Below are 25,819 nucleotides of genomic sequence, written 5' to 3' on the forward strand. Positions count from 1 at the left end.
TGTCTACAAACTCTGTCTTGAGTGTCTGTCTGCTAACTCACTGACCAGAGCTGAGGTAGAACAGGAACCACTGTTACATTAGCAGACACATGTTTACTACCATTCTGAGTTACCAAGCAGAGAGAGTGGGAGGGAGAGAATGTGGGAGGGAGGAAGAGAAAGTGGTAGAAAGGGAGAGAAGGTGATAGAGAGAGAGCAGGGGAGAGTAGGTGGGAGGGGGGAGAGAGTGGAAGACAAGGTGGGAGGGAGAGAGAGAGCGGGGGGAGAGGTGGAAGGGAGAGCGGGAGAGAAGGTGGGAGGGAGAGAGCGGGAAAGAGAGAGAGCGAGAAGGTGGGAGGGGAGAGAGGGGAGAGCGAGATACGGAACAAGAGTGCGAGGATCCCTTTAATTTCACAGTCAGCCAAGCCATCCACACAATCACCTTCTGTTAATTCTATCTGCTACATCAATTAAATTGTTTGTAGAAACTAATTGAATGTGGCTTAATCACACATCTTAATAGCTTTGCACGCTTCGATCTGGCTGTTAATTCCGGCAATAAAATGAAATGAGAGCGAGGAGCGCTAGCTGGCTGGGTAATTAGAGAGGAGGCAGGGGAAGAGATGAGTGCTTTATGGAACCCTGATAAAGGAAGGAGAAAGATTGAGGGAGAGATAAAGGAAAGGAAGAGATGGAGGGGGGACATACCAGGCAAAAGGCAGAGCGGAGAGTTCTCCTCTGGCTTTTTCTGCTGAGCTCAATGATTTTCACCTTGGCTTCCCTTCCTCGTCCATTTGGGGTGGTGATGTTGTTTTAAATCCAAATCGTTATGAGAGAGAATGAGACTGTTTGCATTCATTAGTCTAATCCATGGTTCTCCAACCCTCTTCCTGGACAGCTAACCTCCTGTAGGTTTTTGCTCCAACCCCAGATGTAACTAACCTGATTCAGCTTATCAATCAGCTAATTATTAGAGTCATGTGCGTTAGATTAGGGTTGGTGTGAAAACCTACAGGATGGTAGCTCTGCAGGAACAGGATTGGAGGGTCCTGGTCTACTCATTAAGTCTATAACTGAGCTAGTTTGTGAGGCAGCGTGGGCACAGGTAATGTTCTGAAATGGCTATCTGTCAGTCACTTTTGGTACTGTATGTCAGGATAGAAGTTATATCATACGGGCAGTTTGTCGTTTTTAAAGGTTTTTCATGATAATCCACGTTTAGACTAATGAGATTGACTCAGTGTGTTTTGTGATGTGTGTTCCAGGACTACATGCAGAATGTGCACGGTAAAGAGATTGACCTGTTGAGGACCACGGTCAAGGTGCCAGGGAAGCGACCACCCAGAGCGGTCACCACCATCGCCCCCACTGCCAGCCCCAAGACCAACGGGCTGACCAAGGACCGTAGCACCCTGCAGCTAGGAGTGGGCACTACAGGTAAGAGGGCCACCCTAGTCACCACTCTGGGTCCATGCCAGACCTCTACCAGACCTGGGTCAAAAACATATGTCAAATTATATTTTTTTAAATGATAAGCTACCCTTTTTTAAATTTCCATGTTACAGTGGAACAAATAGAATAGTCCACAAAAAGCAAATTAAGTTAAATTAAGCACACCTACTTGCATATATTTCAAAAGTATTTGACTCAAGTCTGCTCTTCAGTTTTGAGGAATCCACATCTGTTATAATACAGACAAACAGAGTAGGTAGAAGTTGCCTACTAACCACTGATACAGGGTCAGATATTTATTCCTCCTCTTAACAGTTATGGTCAGGTTTGGGAGTAAAATAATCAGATTTTCGATCTGCGGCTATAGGAACAACTACCTTGCTCCAGAACCCAACCAAACACTTTCAACAACCACAGACCGAGGTATGTGCAAAAAGCTAGCAACTGAATAACTTAAGCTAAGCAACCTGATGCCCAGTTCAACTGTATGTAAATCTCTATCGACTTCATGTCCGGTCCAGCAGAAACTCAATAGAGGTTCTTCAGAGACACTAATACCATTCACTGCCCAGAGGATACAATAAAGTAAATTTTAATAGGTGAAATATGTAATGATCATGTAATATCTATTTTATTGCTGTATTTATGTGAAAACTCTTTAGATTTTGGTACAATGTCATTATGCAGATGCAGATGAGCTAACACAATGATATGATTACTGAAGGAGTGCTTATAAGGCTATTAAATTCTATCTTAAAGGGCCAATCAACTTGTGAAGTCACAAGCTCTACTGGTCGGCTACTGCGTAGCAACTTAGTGGTGCCAAACAACCCTGGTTTGCCCTAGAAAGCCTATGTAAATTACGATCGCCAGCCAAACCATTCTTTGGCCTCTAAAATGATTTAATTATGATCAAGTTTCATCRCCACTGTGAATTATTTTAAAGTTCGCTACAAATTGAGATATTAAATTAAATAGTGATTCATTCGGACRACATRTGTCGTCACACAGGACCACGTGCTGACAAAGACAAATCACGGGAGGACAGGCTACGAGGAGGCTCGCGCCCTCTTGCCATAGACGTTAAGGTTGACTCTCTCAGGCAGAATGAAAATGACTACATCGGCCATGATCCTTTGATAGTTACGCCCACTTTCACCATGATCCTTAGCGATTTTGTTTTTGGTGCCATTCAGCAATACAACACGATTCAAATATTTCCGGCTTCATGCGCCATCGGGAGTTTTCCATAGGAATACATGGATGACGTCAGCGCTATCACCATCTACTGGTTTTAATGTCTATAGTAGAAACAATTACATAGCGTTATCCCTGCCACTGTTTCAGTAAAAAGCTGAGGGATATGGCTCGAGAAATGTAACCACTCTCAAATTCATAGACAGATTGRCCCTTTAAATGATCTAAATATGATTAATTTGTTCATAATAATCATTATAAAATAAAAAAAAAGAAGAATTTTCCATCGAAGGACAATTTTATTTTGTCCAGATGTTGAATTTTAGCTCTGACCTAAATTCCATCCAGGGGGCTTGCCTTGCTTGTCCTGTGTCCTGCCAGTACCAATGCCTTCCTTCCTTCGGTCCACACAGGCCTATAAATAGACAGAGCTGGCTGTGCCACTGGAAGCTGGAGGGAGCTTTAGCAGGAACTGGCAGCTAGGCCCAGAGAGGCGAGGAGAAACCAGTGATTAAATTTAGGGGTTAGGATTAATTATTACTAAGAGTAATTATTACTAATTAGCAGAGTGGTCCCCAGAGGGGGGTGATGTGGGGAGAGGGATAAAGGAGAGGGGGGTAATGAGGGCGTCCTCCATCGGCCGAGGAGCAGTGTCTGTTACCTCCTGCCATGGATGTAGCTAATTGGATTGTGCAGTAGTGGAATAGACAGACTGGCCAGTAGGGACCACTTGTGGCCCAGCCCTTACTTATTTTGTTGATCCTGGCCAAGATTTGACCATCAGGACCCCACTCAAGAGGTTAATTATTCAAATGCCTGAGAAGATTTAGGAGTTTACAGAGTGAAGGACAGGGGGTGGAGGTCACGTTCCAACTTCCAACTCATAAACAATTAACCTTCAGGAGGAGGGAGAAGAGAGCAGAGGTGTCTGAATCTGTAGGAGGGAGGAAAGAGAGAGGGGAGATGGGGAGAGGAGTGGTTATGGGGCCCTGAAAAAGAGGCCAAATGCTGGGTTTTTTTAAAGAGAAAAAAGAAAGAAAAATGTGTCCTTTATTCCTGTTTTTTTTACCTGTGTTTGCATGGGTATATTGTTTAACTCTGTTGTAAATACAGAACTAGTAAAGGATGCTGTTGAGACAACTCATACTACAGATTCTCGCAATTWTTTTGCGTCTGGGAGGGGAACAATACGAAAGCGATTTTAGTTCATCTCCAATTAGGAGAGAAAGGTTACAAATCAGGGCAGGTCTTCTCCCGTTGGAGCACCCTCTCCTGATGATGCGATCGGAGTGAGTTTGATTTCATTAGGCATGCAATTGATGAAGGGAACAAAGGAGTAATTTGTCATTCATGGTGTCTGAATCACAACCCTGTCTTTGCCTTTGGTAATTCATTCACTACCTGGATCTAAAGACCTTTAGAATTACAGGAGGAAGAGAGAGAGATGGGAAGAAGATGGAGAGGAGAAGAGAGAGAGATGGAGACAAAGACTAAATGAATAAACACGTGTCCATGAGTAAAAGCGTGTGCAGGCCTAATTCCTTCTCCTCTGTCTGAGTGTTCAGCGGAACCGTTTTACCCACGACAGATACATTGTATCAAAGTATTAATGTGGCCCATCAGTTTTAATAAATCGTATGGGCGGCAGAGATGTATGTGGAAAAGCGAAGGGGGGGGGGGGAGTTGAGTGTGCTGTACAGGTCCTCCCTCTTACATTGTAAACCAGTGAGTCTGCATCTTGCTCTGGGCTGCATACATACAGTCCAACCACTGGGCACTGACTCACTGACCACCATTAGGTTATGCCTCTGTCTCAGTGGCCACCAGCCCAGTGTCGGGGCCTGATGTGTGGGTGTGGTGACTGTCTAATGACTCCTGACGAGGAGGCGGCTGGATGAGGGGGGAGGATTAGATGACATGGCTGAGCCACAGAGGGGAGTGTGGGGGGAAGCTTTCAGGGGTGGCGAGCGGCATTAGGCAGTAGTGATAGTGATAATAGTGATGGTGGATTACACGGCTCCAGACACAGATGATGTGCTCCTTTCCTACTTCCCTCCTTTCCTACTTCCCTCCTTCCCCCATTACCCCCTTCCCTCCTTCCCCCATTACCCCCTTCCCTCCTCCAGACACAGAGGATGTGCTCTTTTCCCCCTTCCCTTCTTTCCTACTTTCCCCCTTCCCTCCTTCCATCCCCCACATTAGCATTAATGCCTCGTTATCCTCCTACTTGTACATAATGGCAACAACTCCACAGTGGGGTCAGGCCTCTGCTTCACGGCTCATCAGTCCTCTGACGGTACGCCTGGCTGCGCCGGCCCAAAGAGAAATGAGAGGCAAGATGACGTTACCGCTACCGCCGTTCTGTAGCTACCCGCTAATCCATCCCTTCTACTTAGATTACAGCCCCAGCCAGCCCCGCTGCTGCTGCTTAGCATGGAAAACACTCCTTTACGCTCTCTCCTACACACTTAGTTATAGTTGTCAAATGAACATAATTATATACATTTTTWAATGCAGATATAGGCTTACATGATTGCGGTAGAGCTTTTGGACATTTCTATTAACATGCAGGTGGAACTGCCAATATGAATCCCCAAATGATCACAAAGTGAATGGTTTTATTTTGACACCAAGTTTCTTCTTTTTACAGTAGTTTYTTTTTTTGGAATGACAGTATGTCTACAGTACCTTGTGTAAATTCAGCCTAAGTGACTAGCCAGTTGAATAGATATGACAGGTCATTGGTGTGTGATTGTCTAAGGATTGGGCTGTAGTTCATCACTACCAACATTTACCTCCAGACATTTACTAAAGGAGAATGGATGGCAGGGAATAGGGTCCTGGGTAATAAAGGTTTTGTGGACCCCCAATGTTCTACATGTRTGAGACAGAATGACAAAATTAACAGGTTTATGGTGATGTGGTGTATTGTGTCTGAGGTGGAAGACCGCAATGCCAGTCAGGAAATGTGTATGGTGTTTGAAAATAGAATTGTGTTACGTAGACAAAGGGAACACGTTTTATTCACTCACAAGAATAACAGACCGATAAACACCTCCATCCATACACAGTGCCTTCAGAAAGTATTCACACTCCTTGACTTCTTCCACCTTTTGTTACAGCCTGAATTTAAAATGGATTAAATTGAGATGTTTAGTCACTGGCCTACACACAATACCCCATAATGTCAAAGTGGAATTACATTTTTTGACATTTTTACAAATTATTTAAAAATGAAAAGGTGAAATGTCTTGAGTCAATAATTATTCAACCCCTTTGTTATGGCAAGCCTAATTAGGTTCAGGAGTAAACATTTGCTAAACAAGTCACGTAATAAGTAGCATGGATAATATAATGTTTAGCATGATTTTTGAATGACCCCAAACATACAATTATCTGTAAGCTTCCTCAGTCGAACAGTGAATTTCAAACACAGATTCAACCACAGAGACCAGGGAGGTTTTCCAATGCCTCGCAAAGAAGGACACCTATTGGTAGATGGGTAAAAATGTAAAAAGCAGACATTGAATATCCCTTTGAGCATGGTGAAGTTATTAATTACACTTTGGATGGTGTATCAATACACCCAGTCATTACAAAGATACAGGCGTCCTTCCTAACTCAGTTGCTGGAGAGGAAGGAAACCACTCAGGGATTTCACCATGAGGCCAATGGTMACTTTAAAATAGTTACAGAGTTGAATTGCTGTGATAGGATAAAACTGAGGATGGATCAACAACATTGTAGTTACTCCACAATACTAACCTAATTGTTGACAGAGTGAAAAYAAGGATGCCTGTACAGACAAAAATATTCCAAAACATGCGTCSTATTTACAATAAGGCACTAAAGTAAAACTGCAAGAAATGTGGTTAAGAAATTAACTTTATGTCCTGAATACAATAGTTATGTTTGGGGAAAATCCAACACAGCACATCACTCAGTACCACTCTTAATTTTTTCAAGCATGGTGGTGGCTGCATCATGTTATGGGTATGGTTGATATTGGCAAGTACTAGGGAGCTTTTGTAGGATAAAAATAAATGGAGTAGAGCTAAGCACAGGCAAAATCCTATAGGAAAACCTGGTTCTATCTGCTTTCCAACAGACACTGGGAGACAAATTCACTTTTCAACTTGACAATAACCTAAAACACAAGGCCAAATATACACTGGAGTTGCTTACTAAGATGACATTGAATGTTCCTGAGTGCCCTAGTTACAGTGTTGACTTAAATCTGCTTGAAAATCTATGACAAGACTTGAAAATAGCTGTCTAGCAATGATCAACAACAACTTGCCAGAGTTTGAAGAATTTTTTAAAGAATAATGTGCAAATATTGTACAATCCAGGTGTGCAAAGCTCTTAGAGACATACCCAGAAAGACTCACAACTGTAATCACTGCCAAAGTTGAATCTAACATGTATTGACTCAGGGGGTTTAATACTTATCTAATCAAGATATATTATATTATTTTATTTTTCCAATTTGTTTTACAAATGTTCAAATTTTTCTTACACTTCGACATTACAGTATTTTTTGTAGATCGTTGACAAAAAATTACAATTAAAATCAATTCTAATCCAACTTTTTAACACAACAAAATGTCGGAGAAGTCAAGGGTTGTGAATACTTCCTGAAGGCGCTGTAACTTTGCTAAGATGTTGATATTTTCAGTAGATCTTTTGGCTGTTGCGTTGCTTTAAGGTTCACTGATGGTATATATACCTGATGGTACAAGGCCCACCAACATATCCCAACATGTAGTTTGACTCTTGGCCGTCCGAAAGGGGAACAATGAATAGCTAAATAAATACACAAACCCTGTATGGATTCATATTTWAAATTTCAAGTAACAATCATGTCTAATTGTCAGTTGTGATGCTAATGATTAATGAATTAAACATGGATCCATCAATTAGTCCCCACAGAGCAGACCTAGACCACTTCTGCATAAAGCAGCGTATAATGTAATTACACCGGAGCTATAATCAGCTGGTCGTGTCAGGGGAGAATGTTTTCTATCTGCCTCATAGAAATAGTATTCGAATATTAGACAAGAGTATCTTGTCAAAATATCGAAGCTTGTAAATGTTGTCTTTCTCTTCTGCTTTAACTTTAGACAATACAATGATCCATCAAGTTATATCTTGGATGCTAGTGTGCAGTGTGAAAGGCAGAAACGGAGTCAGAATTTGTCGCTGGTGTATTTGATGCATTTTGGTCAGAAAATGTTTCACTTCTGATTCTCACTTCTGTTTTAAAGTTGGCGTTGAGGCCCAGTTTAGTTATTATTAGAACTTTAGTAGCAGTGATTTTATGTTGAGCAAGTTGTCTAAATTAATTGAGGTATTGAAATATTGAATGTAATCGTCGCATTGAAATACATAACATAATGCGAAGCAGTTATATTTTATTCACTAGTACTACCACTTATCTTAGAGAAGTGATATTTTTTTATTTTTCAATTTGATGAATCATCCATATAGATCATCCATATATATATATATTTACAAATAAACTCACTTAATTTTGGGATTTTCAAATATGCCAGCTCATGCCATCAGTCAGTAACTCACTCAAAATTACCCCAAAATTGTCCCCCCCCATCAACAATGATTAAACACACGTGAGGGATTTTGTTCAAATTTACTGCATCTTTCCACCATGATTCTTCATCAGATAATCTCTCCCCTCTCTCCAATGCCCTGGTTTGGGGATGCTAATTCAGCCAGCACTCCCCTGCATGGTTCTCTCTCTCTTTCCCTCTCCTCTCTCTCTGCGATCCCACTCCTTCCCCTCTGGGACCTGAAGATTAATATTCCCGGGCCCAACAAGATAATTACTGATACCAATTAGACATGATTATGTGAATTTGATACACTTATTACTCTCGCTAATGAGAAGGACGTCTTATCCTAACAAGAGCACCGCGGCGCTTGGTTTACTTTACACACAGTATATTATATCTGGCTACTGTTATTGTTGTTAAACCTCAATCTGAATAATATATATTTTTTACGTCTCATAATTGTAAACAAAAGTCCTTGATGTGTTACAAGTAACACAATACATATTATGTGACTTTTACCAAAACAAAGTGTTTTACTGCTACCCTTTCAGAGCAGTCTTTGCTGTCAGTAGATTAAGTTATATTAAACTGATGCTCAATTATTGCTTCTAGTCTATCATATCTTGGAGAATACCCAGCAGAAATTATAATATAGTTGATAACTCCCTTTTGTTTTTACTACAACCTAAGGAGTAGAGCATCTTGTTACATTTCAGAGATGACTCATCCACTCTATTATCTCTAGTTGGGCTTAATGTGTGGTAACAAATGCTCATGGGTAACTTTATAGTAGTATAGTATTCTCTATTGCAGCTCTGACAATAAAAACCCATACTTGATCTTATAAGTCTGTTGATTTACTGATAAATACCTTGTACTGTATATCATTTGACTCAGAATCAACCATGAATGACTTATTTAGTTAAATTTGATTGTGATTTTGTACAGGGAATGGTGGATAACGTTTTGGTTAAAATAAAATAATTATCATAGACTAATTTCATTGGATGAAAATACATATATATTTTTTATATTAGAACACTGTGCTAGAAGAAGTCAAGTCAGTATCTGTTGTGTTGTGTGGCTGTCCAGACAGGAACAGGAGGGAAGGACCCCACACGGTGCTGCCTAGCCCATGAATTAGTAAATGGAGGCAGGCAGACAGGCAAAGAGACGTCCGTGGTTTGCCTGATTGGAAGTCGGGGAGAGAGAGGGGGCCTGCCGCTTGCCGACGGCGGGAGAGATGGATGTGGCAGTCAAAAGGATGAGGCGAGATAATTAGCGATCAGAGTGTATCTTGTTAATTAAGGGCTAATTAGAGACAGGCGGGGGAGAGGGGGAGATGGGGGAAGGCAGGGAAGGGGTGGAGGGTTTACACATGTAACACAGAGAGATGAACACAAGAAAGGGGGCGGCAGCATTGTGCAACTTTACTATAATGTCTGTTCTCGTACAGATAAAAAGAAAAACAGAAAGAGAACTGCAAAACTTGTTATTAACAAATATGGCTTGTTTGATGCAACATACAATTGAATTTGCAAAAGAGATTGTAACCTCAGTGAAATGCACCTCTTTGTACAGGTACATGAGATGATGATGCATGACACCCCCTCTCTCTCCCTTTCTTTCTCTCCCTCTCTCTCTCTCTCTCTCTCCAGGTGCGCCCCACTCTAACAGTAGTACGTCCCTCCAGTCAGAGCATTCGGTCGGCGGGGGAAATCTGGTGGGCTTCGGGGGAAGTAAAGACGGCATGCACCAACGCTCCTTCTCTGTGTCCAGCGCTGACCAATGGAACGAGGCCGTCATCAACACCAGTGCAAGCACCGGGACCGGTGAGACTGACGACCACACCTCCCATGTCATCATCCCTCCACCTTTTCTTCCTCCTCCTTTTTTACTCCATCTTCCCTGCTCCTTCTTCCACAACTCCACTCCCACTATTTACTCAATGAAGTCTCAGCCACTTGATGTCATTGAAATAGATGTAGCGAGATGGTGACACACGACACAATGAACAATAGAAAACGTCCAGAACAGACCTGGTACAGTCATATCAGTGGAGGTGCAATAGCCGTTCGTATTCATTACGGCACACTGTAGCAAAACCTTTTGCAGAGGAAAACAAGTGTTTCTTATTGGAAAAGTTCAGGTAGTCCCTCCTTGTTTCAGTCCGTTTTCTTCCATTTGGTGCCTAATGAATAGGACCCTGGTATTGGTGAAGAGGTGGAATAGAACAAAGCTCGTTTTCATAATGAGGTAATCAGGCTTTTGATCGCTGTGACCTTTTCGCCTACTGTTATCTTACAGAAGCGAAAGATGATGGTGGAGAGGAAGTGAGTGAAGGTTATTTGCCATCCCAGCACCCTAACTCCGCTTCCCTCCCACCCCATCACAGAGCCTTGCCAGCGCACTTGAGTGAAGTAAAATAATACATTTGCTGTGCGTGTTGGCTCCTCTCCCCCCCTCACTCTCTCCGCAATAGGAAAATTAATGCTTTTCGGGGGTACCATTCATCACCAGTTATTTCCCCTCTCTTTGTGGTTGGCAGTAAAAAAGCACTTAAATGCACATCAACAGAATAACAGTCATTTCCATGCATGTTTGCACTCTGCTAGTTCTCATTAGCGCGGTGGCGGCGGCGGCCCCCTCCCCATCGGCTCCCAGGGGCCCCGGCAGTTTAAAGAGCGCTCTTTTCGAGCACTGCTGGAGTCCAACACTGTGCCGTGCGCACAGCCTCATGGTTCCACAGACAAGCCCCGTCTCTCATTTGCAACTGCCAAACGATCAATTCTGCCTGGACGCAGGCAGGCACTTCTATCATAACCCCCTACCCCTCTACTCTCCCATCAGCAGCACGCCCAAAGCAGAATTACTTAGAGGAGAGAGTGTGGTGGGGTCCTCTCAAATAATTGTGTGTGTGTGCGCATGTGTACCTGTATACATGCTTGTGTGTTTGTGTTTTCACATTTGTGTGTACTCTAGGCTACATGTCTTATATATGTTGTTCAGGAGTGAGCCATGCGTATGTGGTCAATGTATGTGTGTGTGTATTCCAAAACACTGTGCTGTCATCCCACTCTACCGATACGCTACTTACTAAACAGCGAGCTAAAATCTATTTCCTTGTTTGGTAAACTGAGAAGACTTGACTTCATATTAGCATAGCTCATTAGCCACCATCCTTTCTTCTCCTAGACCAGATTTTCAATTCCCTCCATTACTCAGCTTTCTTCAATTATATCCATGGTTCTCTTTAAGGTAACCACGAATGAGCCAAATGAGCTGAGAATGATAGATATTCGAGAAGTCATGTCAAATGGTAAATATGTTACTTTGTTCCGTTCTTGCATTACCAATATTGTATACTGACACTACATTTGGGCGATTCAGAAGGGCTTTATCATTTGAAAACAAGTAGACTTCAATGTGTTCTTTGAGTATTGCATTCATTGATATGCCTCCCTGCCCTACAAATAGTGACTCTCAATTAAACCGTACAGCAGAATAGTCATTCAATGTGATATGTGACTGCAGTGTTTGAAGGTAACAACATAACAGTTGATTGAATTGTGACCTCTCTATCTTTCACTCTAATGGAACCTTCAATAATCAATAGGAGGAAGGTCCACCGTTCATTCAGAATGTTTTACCATTTGAATAGACGTCAACCCAGCCCCAATCACTCCATTATCCTTCGTCAAGGTTGCAGGTTAACATAAAACATGGTTCTTCTTAGAAGAAAAATAAAAAAATAGCAGATTGATGATATGCTGAAGAATAAAATGCATCTTAGCTCAGGTAACCATTTCCATATTATTTAAAGAACGTCCTCATTTGTAAACCTATTGAGGGAGATGCTGGGGGAGCTAGCTACATCTCTTGAATATTGAACGTAGCCTTTTGATTAAATCTCAACCCCATTTTGTCTATTGCTTCGCAGACCACTCTTATTCTGGGCCCACACAAGAAGCTGTGTTTAGAAGCTGTCTTTCCTTTATATACTTCATCCTTTACACCTGAATTAAAAACAGACTTGACAGGCACCTAAGCACTGTGACATTTTTACAAATGGCAATATAACTCTGTCAATGCCAAAGTGAGTGACCCCCAGTTAAAGTTTTGTTGTAGTATGCAGTATCCCGCTAACTGGGGAGCAGACAAACATTTTGACCAAGTCTGAGTGTTTGAGATTTTTTTTTTTATAGTATATATACAGGTCACTGCCAAAATAAAGGAAATACCAACATAGTGTCTTAGTAGGGCGTTGGGCCACCACATGCCTGAACAGCTTCCATGCATCTTGGCATAGATTCTACAAGTGTCTGGAACTCTATTGGAGGGATGCGAAACCATTCTTCCACGACAAATTTCATAATTTGGTGTTTTGTTGATAGTGGTGTAAAATGCTCTCTCAAACGCCGCTCCAGAATCGCAGGTTGACGTTTATTGTCATAAGTCTTCTCCTGGAGGCAGAACTGAGCGATTTCCCCTTAGATAGGCCAGCTGCAATTMCTATATTGTAAAAATTCATGAAAACAAACATTTGGTTAGGGTTAGGAGTGGGGTTAAGGTTAGGTTGACTTTGTGGCTGTGCCAGCTAGTGACCACTGCAGAGCTGCCTCCAGAACAAGATTATTGACGAAAAACTCCAACCTGCTCCAGAATCTCCCATAAGTGTTCAATTATTGTTGAGATCTGGTGACTGAGACGGCCATGGTTTACATAATTTTCATGCTCATCAAACCATTCAGTGACCACTTGTGCCCTGTCGATGGGAGCATTGTCATCCTATGGGGGCATAACCAAAACAATGGCCTGCCCAGCATTTTTATACATGACCCTAAGCATGATTGCRTAATTAACTCAGGAACCACATCTGTGTGGAAGCACCTGCTTTCAATATACTTTGTATCCCTCACTTACTGAACTGTTTCCATTATTCTGGCAGATACCTGTAGGTATATACACCATCAGAGTATGTTTCTCCAGTGAAGGTATTTCATCACAGAGGCAGTGAGTGAAGGCAGGACCAGCCTGTTCTGTACCTCAGGGTGTTCTGCTGTATTGCTGGAACTCTACTCTGCTCTGCCCTCCCGTRGCGTACTGGAGAGTGTGGTACATGGGGAGTTTGATTTCCACGCCGGGTCCGTAATGAAGTTTGACATTTAGTTTGGAGAGAGCAGCAGAGCGCGATCAGGCCTTGATTAGTGCACTCTAATTGAGGATAATAAGGGGGAGACGGTGATTGTTTCTAATTTTTGCCATTAATTGCAGCCGATGCCGTTGATTGAGGACAGGCAGTGAGCTGCTGCCGTGTCAAGGGGCCTAGCCGGCGAAATCACAGTGCTCCCATACCCAGAGCCTCTTGAATTACGCATTTAGAAATTAAATGAAAAACTCTCTCTCTCATTCTGTCTCTGTGTCTCTCGCTCTCGTTCTCATTCATTCTCATTGTGAGAAGGCTGCCGGTTTGCGGTAGGGCCAGAAAGCTGTTAGCAGTTCGGTGCTGCGGTGGATAGCGAGCTATTAGCCCCCTCTTTGTCTCGCCCACAGTCTTCATCATGCAGCATGTTTAAACGGTAATTTCCCCGGTGGGAGTGTAATACACTGTAATCACAGGTTAGCCCTGATACCTATTCCACAGTACCTGCCTGCCCAGGAGGAGAGGCTGGGAGAGGCTATATGGCACTCAGCTGAGAGGAGAGAGAGACTCCTGATCCTCAATATGCTTCATTCCCGCCCCTCGCTACCTCGCTCTCTCGCTCCCGACAGCCCCTCATAACCACTAGCTAATAATGCCAAAGTGAACTCGCTGAGCGGCTCACAACAGTAAGCTACAGTGCCTCCATTTTAAACAGAGAGCCAGTTGGTGGCATCTACTCCTAAGTTTTATTATGGGAAATCTGATGCGATCCATCAGATATGGATAGCTTTGAATTGAGGTGCACTTCAGATGAGTCAACACTAGATTATGTTGGATGACTAGTGCACTGCCAGGGACTATCTGATATTGTTGCTCAATGATGTGTATGCATGGTTTAACAGACTCATATCAGTGAGTAATAGATATACATTGAGTGTACAAACATTAGGAACACCTGCTCTTTCTATGATAAATCAAATCAAATTGTATTTGTCACTTGRACTGAATACAACAGGTGTAGCACTTACCGTGAAATGCTTACTCACAAGCCTTTAACTAACAATGCAGTTCAAGAAATAGAGTTAAGAAAATATTTACTAAATAAACTAAAGTAAAAAAAWATATAAAAAGTAACACAATAAAATAACAATAATGAGGCTATAGACAGGGGGTACCGGTACCGAGTCAATGTGCGGGGATAAAGGTTAGTCGAGGTAATCTGTACATGTAGGTAGGGGTAAAGTGACTATGCATAGATAATAAACAGCGAGTAGCAGCAGTGTAAAAACAAAGGGTGGTGTGTCAATGTAAATAGTCCGGGTGGCCATTTGATGAATTGTTCAGCAGTCTTATGGCTTGGGGGTAGAAGCTGTTAAGGAGCCTTTTGGACTTGGCGCTTCGGTACCGCTTGCCATGCGGTAGCAGAGAGAACGTTCTATGACTTGGGTGACTGGAGTCTTTGACAATTTTTTGCCTTCGTCTGACACCGTATATAGGTCCTGTATGGCAGGAGGCTTGGCCCCAGTGTTGTACTGGGCCGTACGCACTACCCTCTGTAGCACCTTACAGTCGGATGCCGAGCAGTTGCCATACCAGACGGTGATGCAACCGGTCAGGATGCTCTCGATGGTGCAGCTGTTGAACTTTTTGAGAAAATGGCTACCCATGCCAAATCTTTTCAGTCTCCTGAGGTAGAGAGGCGTGCCCTCTTCACAAATGTCTTGGTGTGTTTGGACCATGTTAGTTTGTTGGTGATGTGGACACCAAGGAACTTTAATCTCTCGACCTGCTCCACTACAGCCCCGTCGATGTGAATGGGGGCGTGTTCGGACCTCCTTTTCCTGTAGTCCACAATCAGCTCCTTTGTCTTGCTCACGTTGAGGGATAGGTTGTTGTCCTGGCACCACACTGCCAGGTCTCTGACCTCCTCCCTATAGGCTGTCTAATCATTGTCAGTGATCAGGCACTGTTGTGTCGTCAGTAAACTTAATGGTGGTGTTGGAGTCGTGCTTGGCCACGCAGTCGTGGGTGAACAGGGAGTACAGGAGGGGACTGAGCACGCACTCCTGAGGGGCCCCCGTGTTGAGGTTCAGCGTGGCAGATGTGTTGTTGCCTACCCTTACCACCTGGGGGTGGCCCATCAGGAAGTCCAGGACACAGTTGCAGACGGAGGTGTTTAGTCCCAGGGTCCTTAGCTTAGGGATGAGCTTTGTGGGAACTATGGTGTTGAACGCTGAGCTGTAGTCAATGAACAGCATTCTCACATAGGTGTTCCTTTTGTCCAGGTGAAAGATATGATCCCTTATTGATGTCACTTMTTAAATCCACTTCAATCAGTGTAGATGAAGGGGAGGAGACCGGTTAAAGAAGGATTTTTTTGAGGCATTGATTGTGTATGTGTGTCATTCAGAGAGTGAATGAGAAAGCCAAAAGATGGTAGTAGGTGCCAGGTACACCAGTTTGAGTGTGTCAAGAACCGTTACACTGCCGGATTTTTCACACTCAACCGTTTCCGTGTATATCAAGAATGGTCCACCACCCAAATTACATCCAGCCAACTTGACACAACAGTGGGAAGCATTGGAGTCAACATGGGTCAGCATCCCTGTGGAATGCTTTCGACACCTTGTAGAGTCCATCCCCCGGCAAATTGAGGCTGTTCTGAGGGCAAACGGGGGTGCAACACAATGCTGGGAAGATGTTCCTAATGTTTTGTACACTCAGTATATACACTATATATACAAAAGTATGTGGACCCTTTAAATTAGTGGATACGGCTATTTCAGCCACACCTGTTGCTGACAGGTGTTTAAAATCGAGCACACAGCCATGCAATCTCCATAGCCAACATGGGCAGTAGAATGGCCTTARTGAYGAGCTCAGTGACTTTCAACGTYGCACRGTCATAGGATGACACCTTTCCAACAAGTCAGTTCGTCAAATTTCTGCCCTGCRAGAGCTMCCCCGGTCAACTGGTAATGTCTAGGAGCAACAACGGCTCAGCCGCAAAGTGGTAGGCAACACAATCTCACAGAATGGGACCACCGAGTGCTGAAGAGTGTAACAATTTACTGTCCTCGTTTGCAGCACTCACTACTGAGTTCCAAATTATCTCTGGAAGCAACGTCGACACAAGAACTGTTCTTCGGGAGCTTCATGAAATGGGTTTCCACGGCCAAGCAGCCGCACGCAAGCCTAAGATCACCATGCACAATGCCAAGTGTCGGCTGGTATGGTGTAAAGCTCACCACCATTGGACTCTTGAGTAGTGGAAACGCGTTCTTTGGAGTGATGAATCACGCTTCACCATCTGGCAGTCCGACGYACGAATCTGGTGGATGTCAGGAGAACGRTACATGCCCCAATACATAGTGGCAATTGTAAAGTTTGGCGGAGGAGGAATAATGGTCTGGGGTTGTTTTTCATGGTTCGGAATAGGCCCCTTAGTWCCAGTAAGGTAGCAACGTCCATAGCGAGGTCCATACAGAAATGGTTTGTCAAGATCGCTGTCGTAGAACTTGACTGGCCTGCACAGAGCCCTTACCTCAACCCCATTGAACACCTTTGAGATGAATTGGAACGCAGACTGTGAGCCAGGCCTAATCGCCCAACATCAGTGCCTGACCTCACTAATGCTCTTGTGGCTGAATGGAAGCAGGTCCCAACAGCAATGTTCCAACATCTATTGGAAAGCCTTCCCAGAAGAGTGGAGGCTGTTATAGCAGCAAAGGGGGGGCKAACTCCTTATTAATGGCCATGATTTTTTAAATTAGTTGTTCAACGAGCAGGTGTCCACATACTTTTGGTCATGTAGTGTATCTACACACAATTACCAAATGGTGTTACATTATTTTGTAATGCTACTGCATGACTCCAATGGTAAGGAGMTACTTTAGCTTCACTATAGATGTAGAAGTACTTTCGATGTACAATAGCTGAACAGATATAGTCTGGTTTATTCACAATGTCCATTCCACTTACACTTTGGCAGTTACCATCTTTCACCTACTCAGTCAGTGTTAGAAAAAGAAATAGCGATGACAAGCCTGAGCCACAGAAAAAGAACAAAGAAGGTACAGTATGTCTTCTCTTCACCCTAGTCTTATTAATTAGCCACCAAGCGGAAGCAAACTGATAGATACATGGAGGGACTAGCTGAACATGTCCAACAAGAAACCTTCATATTCATTTTCTGTTGCAAAACGTCTTGCTACGGTGTGCCCTAATGTATACAACCCATGTTTTGGGTGCAGGCGGAGCAGAGGATCATGGGTCATGTTCCACAACATTAGGGGCAGAAAATTGATAATTAGAAGTGTTTATGACACGACGGGTCCCCAAAGGGGAGCTCTCCACTCTCACCTCAAGCCACATTAAACAAATGCTGCCTGTCATCGTCGAGAGGAGGACAAGGTTGGAGGGTTCGGGACCCTTCTCCGTTCCCTTCTTCTCCGCTCCGAGCTGCCATACAGAGCTGTGCTGGCGGGACAGACACTGGGGTAGAGGTAGAGAGGGAGGGGGTGTAGAGGGAGGAGGGGAGGGGAGAAGGTACTCTGTGGACCCCTGTGCCCCCAGCTGTCTGCACCCAGCTAATGACTGGTCTCGGGGGCTTTTGTGGGAGAAGCAGGGAAATTGAAACAGACGCCCCGACACGCCACGCCACGGCTACATGTGTGGCTTTACCTCTGTGCTGCCATTCAAAACCAACCGGTGAGGAGAGGAGAGAAGGAGGGAGGGAACTAGGGTTCTGGTAGGCTAGGCCAGTACTAAGCATCACAAATTCACTATATGCTTATTGATCTTGCGGCGTCCATTAAGTTTCGATAATCAATAGCCTTTTTTTGTATCTCCTATATAAATGTGTCCACATTTGACTGTTAATAGCTAGGTTTGCATCCATTTTGACAACGATTTGCATACGAATATTAAAAAATCTGGAAAAAAAACATATGCAAATTTTTCCACCAGAGGTGTTTCCATCAAACTGACTTGTTGCTGATAAAAGCTGTGTGTGATGACGTAGTGAACATAAAGCACTTTTACGCTTAGGTTTCCATGTACTGAATAAAAAAACGAGCTAATGTGTTTCCATCGTATTTTCAACTCTACCGATAGATTTGTCACAAAAACTGTTGCGATAGATAGCATACTTGCCCAATCTCATCTTGGTGCATGCTCTCTAGACAACCGTTCGCTGATAAAGTGGACAGGGTAGATTATATGATGACATATGGATAAGAGCAAGATCATTTTTATTTGATCATTGGCAGCCAAGCAACAATCACCAATAATACCCTGGATATTTTTGGGAAATTTGCTTGAAGCTCATCACCATGCACTTAACCACCATAAGTTAAGTTTTCATCTGCCTATAAACTCAGCATGTTTTTCCACGTCGTGGTGGTAGTAGAACGTAACATATCATCGTGTGACTCCAAGTTTACTTTGACATGATGGTTATTATTAAAAATGTTACGCATAAATGCATTTCCACTGGAATTGTCACAATCTATTTTACAGACCAAAAAATGATCACCCAGTCTAACGTATTTTGTTTTATCGACATTAGGACATTTTACTGACAAATTTGCGGTTTCAATTAGGCCTGTCGTGAGTTTTATTTATGCGTCAGGTAATTCATCCACATGAAATGGTTAGATGATGTCACGTTCTGACCTTTATTTTCCTTTGTTTTGTCTTTAGTTAGTTTGGTCAGGGCGTGAGTTGGGGTGGGCAGTCTATGTTATGTGTTTCTATGTTTAGGTTTGTCAATTGGCCTGATATGGTTCTCAATCAGAGACAGGTGTTTTGCATTGTCTCTGATTGGGAACCATATTTAGGTTGCCTGTTTTCACTGTTGGTTTGTGGGTGTTTGTTTCCTGTGTCTGTGTTCATGCCACATGGGACTGTTTCGGTTAGGTTACTTTGTTATTTTGTATTTTTTGTCGTGTTCAGTGGATTATATTAAAACATGGACACTTACCACTCTGTGCTTTGGTCCGATCATTCTTCCACCACAGACGATCGTTACAGATGAAAACCTGCTTATTCATGTGAAATAAGATAAACATATGCATTCCACTACGAGTGTACAAAATATGTATGGTTCCTTTTAAAAATGTAAATTATAATGTTGTTCTGATAAATCCAACAGCATTTATACATACCGCATTAACAGATGTACGCCTATAGTGTGTTGGCTCCTATATTTTTATGCCCACGCTCCAACCAGGCTGCCTGGGGCCTTTAAAGAGCTCCAGTCTCCTCCACTTAAGCATCCTCCACCTCCTGCTGAGCCCATCCCACATCCCACTCCTCCCTCCAACATAGCCCCATCTCCCGTAAGGTAATGACCAAATTAGGCCTAACAACTGATGTTGTACACTAGTGGCTAATGGCACAGCCAGCGACAGTGGCGGCATTAGAGTATGTGCAACAACAACGGCAATAATCCCTGATACGAGTCCCCTTCCTTCTTGTCCTACCGCCCTCCGCTCCTGGTGCCTGGGGCTGGGACGGTGCGGAGGGAGAGGAAAATGAATGGAGTTTGCCACACTACAATGAACTTCTGATGGGAGACAATGGAGGAGGCTGCCTGCTCTCCACACGGGGTGGCAGAAGGAGAGCAATATGGGGCCCATGGACTGGCCATCGCTGCCTCTCACCGGCCCCCAAGGCTCCTGGCCCCCATCTCTCCTCTCCCCAGATTCATAATGGCATCCTGAGGGGGAGAGGGAAAGTGATGTCAAATGTCAGGAGACCAGAAAGATGGCAAGTTGACCCCCCCACCCGTACCCACTCCTCCATCTTTTCAGCCCTCTATCTCCTCTTTGCCCAACAGTGGTGCAGGTTAAATATCACATTTATGAAATCACTTAGGCAACCAGAAACAAAGCTGGCTCTTAGTCCCTTGTCACTCACTGACAGTCGTCTAGAGAGCTTGGCCTGGGGCTAACCTAACTAACCATTTGTTTGCTGAGCTGCCCCCATACCTGTCTGTTCTTCCTTCATCCGCTCTAAAGCCACAGCAGTACAGATACTTTTGGACCGCTAGTATCTCAGTTTTGGGTTGGCATCTTTTTTATTGCGATTACTTTGCATTCATTTTGTTGGTATCAGGGTATGAATTACCACTGTATGGTGTTTTTTAGATTATGGTACATCATCACTAGTCAATATCTCATGATTCATATCCTTCTGTCTTTCCCTTCTAAACTTGCAAATGTAGTATGTTTCTGTGTGTGTTTACACAGTATTAAACATCTTGTACATAGCATGTCAAAAAGTACAGTTGATCGTGATATCTTTTACTGATCAGTGTTTCTCTCTTTCTCCAGCCAACGGGATGGCCGAGCCCCTGACCTGCAGCTCTGGGGTGGGCAGTGCCACCAGTCCTAAGCAGGAGCCTCCCCCCTCGCCTCACGCCAACCGCAAGAGACACAGACGGAAAAAGAGCACAGGCATCACCAAGCCAGACGGACCGTCTACAGGCAACGAAGGTAAGTCAGGAGTTAACACAGGAGTTATAAAAGACGCTCCTTCTGCAAACTCGTCAAAACAGTCTGCAACAATGCATAAACATTTAAAACAGTCTGAAATGGCAACATATTCTGAAACTGCAACAAAAACAAACAAGTGCAAACATAGTAAATCTGGTTAGCGTACTGGACTCCAGTGCAAGTCCATGTATAGCCTCCCTTATTCTCCCCATCTAGCCATAGTGTGAAGAACCAACCGCCCTGAGCTCCAGAAGCTGTGGATCTCCTCTTCTCCACTCAGCAATGGAGTGGCAGCCAACCCTCTGCTCAATTAATAATGATTCTCCAGCCTGATGATGAATGGACAGCTCTAATTGGATGGCATTGTGAAACACAGCCTCCTGTCTCTAAGGCCATAAAACTGATGTCACTGGAGCCAGAGATGATCAATCAACATGATTGATACGCTGCATATCGACAGCATTGGCACCGACGCCTCCTTAATGACCCTTAGTATTTATAATCATTACACTTTTACCATGGTGTCGCTGACAGACCTCCTAGTTTGAATGAGACTGCCTTCTAGTTTGAATGAGACCACTGACCACATCGTTTCAAGCATAGATCACAAGCACCGGTGGTAAGTGTTGTTGTTGATATGTTGGTACACTAGTTTCAATGTCAAAGGTAGGTGAGTGAGTTCATTGTGTTTCTCTATCTGGTCTCTTTCGGCCAACTTGGATAATTCTTACCCCTGTTTTCCGTAGGAGTATTGATTTGACAGTATATAACATGTAGGCCGTATTCACATCACCATGATTGTGCCCTCATTTGTTCCTAAGTAAGCTTGTCCATAATGCCCTATACTGAATCGAATTCTCTCTTGCATTCCAAGAAAGAATTTAGACCTTAATGGACCAGCACTGTCAGAATCACTCCAATAACGGTTTTAGGGGCTTGAATGAGTGATGGCTAACATTAGGGGGCTGGGTGGATTCCCTCCGACACATTGCATTGAGGGCAATATGAGTTAGCCCATCTCAACGTCATTCTCAACCTTTTGTTCTGTCCCATATAGCTTGAAATCAATAATTAGTCCACATGTCCACATTAAAATGACAAACTTTCTGCTCTAGTTTTGGATAAGTGATCGTGTGGTGTCAATGGATGTGAATGGAAGTCAGCATGTGGTGTCAATGGAAGTGAATGGATGTCAGCATGTCGGTGGTGTCAATGGATATGTGAATGCGGGAGTCATCACATGTGGTTGGTGTCAATGGAAGTGAATGGATGTCAGCATGTGTGGTGGCAATGGATATGAATGGACGTCAGCATGTGGTGGTGTCAATGGAAGTGAATGGACGTCAGCATGTGGTGGTGTCAATGGATGTGAATGGAAGTCAGCATGTGGTGTCAATGGATGTGAATGGAAGTCAGCATGTAGTGGTGTCAATGGAATGGAAGTCAGCATGTGGTGTCAATGGAAACATGTGGATTCATAAAGTTTTACTCTTTGTTTTAATATACAGTCGTGGCCAAAAGTTTTGAGAATGACACAAATATTAATTTTCACAAAGTCTGCTTGTAATGATTGTCTATTTCGTCCTCCTCATCGGACGAGGAGAGGCGAGAAGGATCGGACCAATATGCAGAGTGGTAAGTGCTCATGATGATTTATTAAAACCGAACTGAACACTGAAATACAAAAACAATAAACGATGTGCAGAAAACTGAAACAGTACCGTGTGGTGAAAAAACACTAAAAAACACACGGCAACAAACACCCTCAAACCACACGTGAAACCCCGGCTGCCTAAGTATGATTCTCAATCAGGGACAACGATTGACAGCTGCCTCTGATTGAGAATCATACCWGGCCGAACACAAAAAACCCAACATAGAAAACACACATAGACAACCCACCCCAACTCACGCCCTGACCATACTAAATAAATACAAAATAAGGGAAAATAAGGTCAGGAACGTGACACTGCTGCCTCAGTTTGTATGATGGCAATTTGAAAATATACTCCAGAATGTTATGAAGAGTGATTAGATGAATTGCATCCCCAAAAAACATTTCCACTGCATTTCAGCCCTGCCACAAAAGGACCAGCTGACATCATGTCAGTGATTCTCTCGTTAACACAGGTGAGAGTGTTGACGAGGACAAGGCTGGAGATCACTCTGTCATGCTGATTAAGTTCGAATAACAGACTGGAAGCTTCAAAAGGAGGGTGGTGCTTGGAATCATTGCTCTTCCTCTGTCAATCATGGTTACCTGCAAGGAAACACGTGCCGTCATCATTTCTTTGCACAAAAAGGGCTTCACAGGCAAGGATATTGCTGCCAGTAAGATTGCACCTAAATCAACCATTTATCGGATCATCAAGAACTTCAAGGAGAGCGGTTCAATTGTTGTGAAGAAGGCTTCAGGGCACACAAGAAAGTCCAGCAAGCGCCAGGACCGTCTCCTAAAGTTGATTCAGCTGCGGGATTCGGGGCACCACCAGTATAGAGCTTGCTCAGGAATGGCAGCAGGCAGGTGTGAGTGCATTTGCAGGCAGGTGTGAGTGCATCTGCACGCACAGTGAGGCGAAGACTTTTGGAGAATGGCCTGGTGTCAAGAAGGGCAGCAAAGAAGCCACTTCTCTCCAGGAAAAACATCAGGGACAGACTGATATTCTGCAAAAGGTGCAGGGATTGGACTGCTGAGGACTGGGGTAAAGTCATTTTCTCTGATGAATCCCCTTTCCGATTGTTTGGGGAATCCGGAAAAAAGCTTGTCCGGAGAAGACAAGGTGAGCGCTACCATCAGTCCTGTGTCATGCCAACAGTAAAGCATCCTGAGACCATTCATGTGTGGGGTTGCTTCTCAGCCAAGGAAGTGGGCTCACTCACAATTTTGCCTAAGAACATAGCCATGAATAAAGAATGGTACCAACACATCCAGGAACAGTTTGGTGACGAACAATGCCTTTTCCAGCATGATGGAGCACCTTGCCATAAGGCAAAAGTGATAACTAAGTGGCTCAGGGAACAAAACATCGATATTTTGGGTCCATGGCCAGGAAACTCCCCAGACCTTAATCCCATTGAGAACGTGTGGTCAATCCTCAAGAGGCGGGTGGACAAACAAAAACCCACAAATTCTGACATACTCCAAGCATTGATTATGCAAGAATGGGCTGCCATCAGTCAGGATGTGGCCCAGAAGTTAATTGACAGCATGCCAGTTCGGATTGCAGAGGTCTTGAAAAAGAAGGGTCAACACTGCAAATATTGACTCTTTGCATCAACTTCATGTAATTGTCAATAAAAGCCTTTGACACTAATGAAAAGCTTGTAATTATACTTCAGTATTCCATAGTAATATCTGACAAAAATATCTAAAGACACTGAAGCAGCAAACTTTGTGAAAATTAATATTTGTGTCATTCTCAAAACTTTTGGCCACGACTGTACACTACCGTTAAAAAGTTTGGGGTCACTTAGAAATGTCCTTGTTTTTTAAAGAAACTCACATTTTTTGTCCATTAAAATAACATCAAATTGATCAGAAATACGGTGTAGACATTGTTAATGTTGTAAATGACTATTGTAGCTGGTAACGGCAGATTTTTAATGGAATATCTACATAGGCTTAGTTTCTTGGATCTTCAGTTTCTTGGCAATTTCTCGCATGGAATAGCCTTCATTCCTCAGAACAAGAATAGACTGACGAGTTTCAGAAGAAAGGTCTTTGTTTCTGGCCATTTTGAGCCTGTAATCGAACCCACAAATGCTGATGTTCTAGATACTCAACTAGTCTAAAGAAGACCAGTTTTATTGCTTCTTTAATCAGCACAACAGTTTTCAACTGTGCTAACATAATTGCAAAAGTGTTTTCTAATGATCAATTAGCTTTTTAAAATGATAAACTTGGATTAGCTAACACAACGTACCATTGGAACACAGGAGTTACGGCTGCTGATAATGAGCCTCTGTACACCTATGTAGGTATTCCATAAAAAATCGTCAGTTTCCAGCTACAATAGTAATTTACAACATTAGCAATGTCTACATTGTATTTCTGATCAATTTGATGTTATTTTAATGGACAAAAAAAATGCTTTTCTTTCAATAACAAGGACATTTCTAAGTGACCCCAAACTTTTGAACGGTAGCGTGTGTATATATATAGAGATTTCTTTTTACCTCTCTTCTGAGATTTTCTATTAGCTTCAGATTGTCTGTTCTACTGAACGCTTCTGGAATACAGACATATTAATATRGGAATCACTCAAGTGTTGGGTGCAGGTTGTGTCTCTTGAAAGAAGGGGAGAGGGAGGGAGAGGTTGGATCCTTGAATAAATTGCTATCAGTTTATCTCATTTACTGGGCAATCAGAGCCCTGGAATGCAGGTCGAAATTGAGTTTTAGTTGTTGTGAAGCGTCATAAATCAAAGCAGTGTGAGCTTTTTAAGGTGATCAATCGTTTTAGTCAATATGGGAAGAACAGGTTGTGTAAAGGGGTCTTGAGAAACTGTTGCTACTGTGAAGTCTTGTCTGTAGCCAAGGAGATATCTTAGCCAGGCAGTTATGTTTATAAATTAGTGGGGCCAGGGAAGTATTCCTGACCACATGACCTACCCAGGAAAACCTCTGGATCCTAGTTATAGACTTCAACTTGGGTCAAGAGTTTTTCCTGGGCAGATCATGTGGTCAGGAAAAAATGTTGCTCCCTACATACCATGCGTCCTAATTCCATTCCTTATTGCTTATTGCTTAAGAGTCTAAGCCGCTTATGTCTAAGCTGACATATGGTATTGTTTTAAGATGGTCATGGATAATTTAGCTATTTGATTTTGAATTGTAGGACCACTTTACGTATCAAAAAAGTATATTAAAATGGTTTGATAAAATATTGAATTTGGCCTTTACTACTATAGCCCATATAAATGCATTGAATAACACATTCATAAATTGCGAAAAATACTGTCAAAAAATGAATCTTA

General features: G+C 43.1%; 1 protein-coding gene across 2 annotated transcripts in view; it reads left to right on the forward strand.

Moving 5' to 3' along the window:
- agap3 (ArfGAP with GTPase domain, ankyrin repeat and PH domain 3) overlaps window positions 1-25,819 on the forward strand; it is a 325,912-nt gene that overhangs the window by 262,076 nt on the left and 38,017 nt on the right. For both annotated transcript variants that reach the window (XM_023977106.2, XM_023977105.2), the window contains exons 11-13: window positions 1,245-1,416; window positions 9,860-10,033; window positions 20,682-20,843. In XM_023977106.2, the coding sequence (XP_023832874.1) occupies window positions 1,245-1,416; window positions 9,860-10,033; window positions 20,682-20,843 (508 nt within the window). The remainder of the gene's footprint in view (window positions 1-1,244; window positions 1,417-9,859; window positions 10,034-20,681; window positions 20,844-25,819) is intronic.

The sequence above is a fragment of the Salvelinus sp. IW2-2015 genome, linkage group LG32, assembly GCF_002910315.2.
Source record: "Salvelinus sp. IW2-2015 linkage group LG32, ASM291031v2, whole genome shotgun sequence".
In the NCBI taxonomy this organism is placed as follows: Eukaryota; Metazoa; Chordata; class Actinopteri; order Salmoniformes; family Salmonidae; genus Salvelinus; species Salvelinus sp. IW2-2015.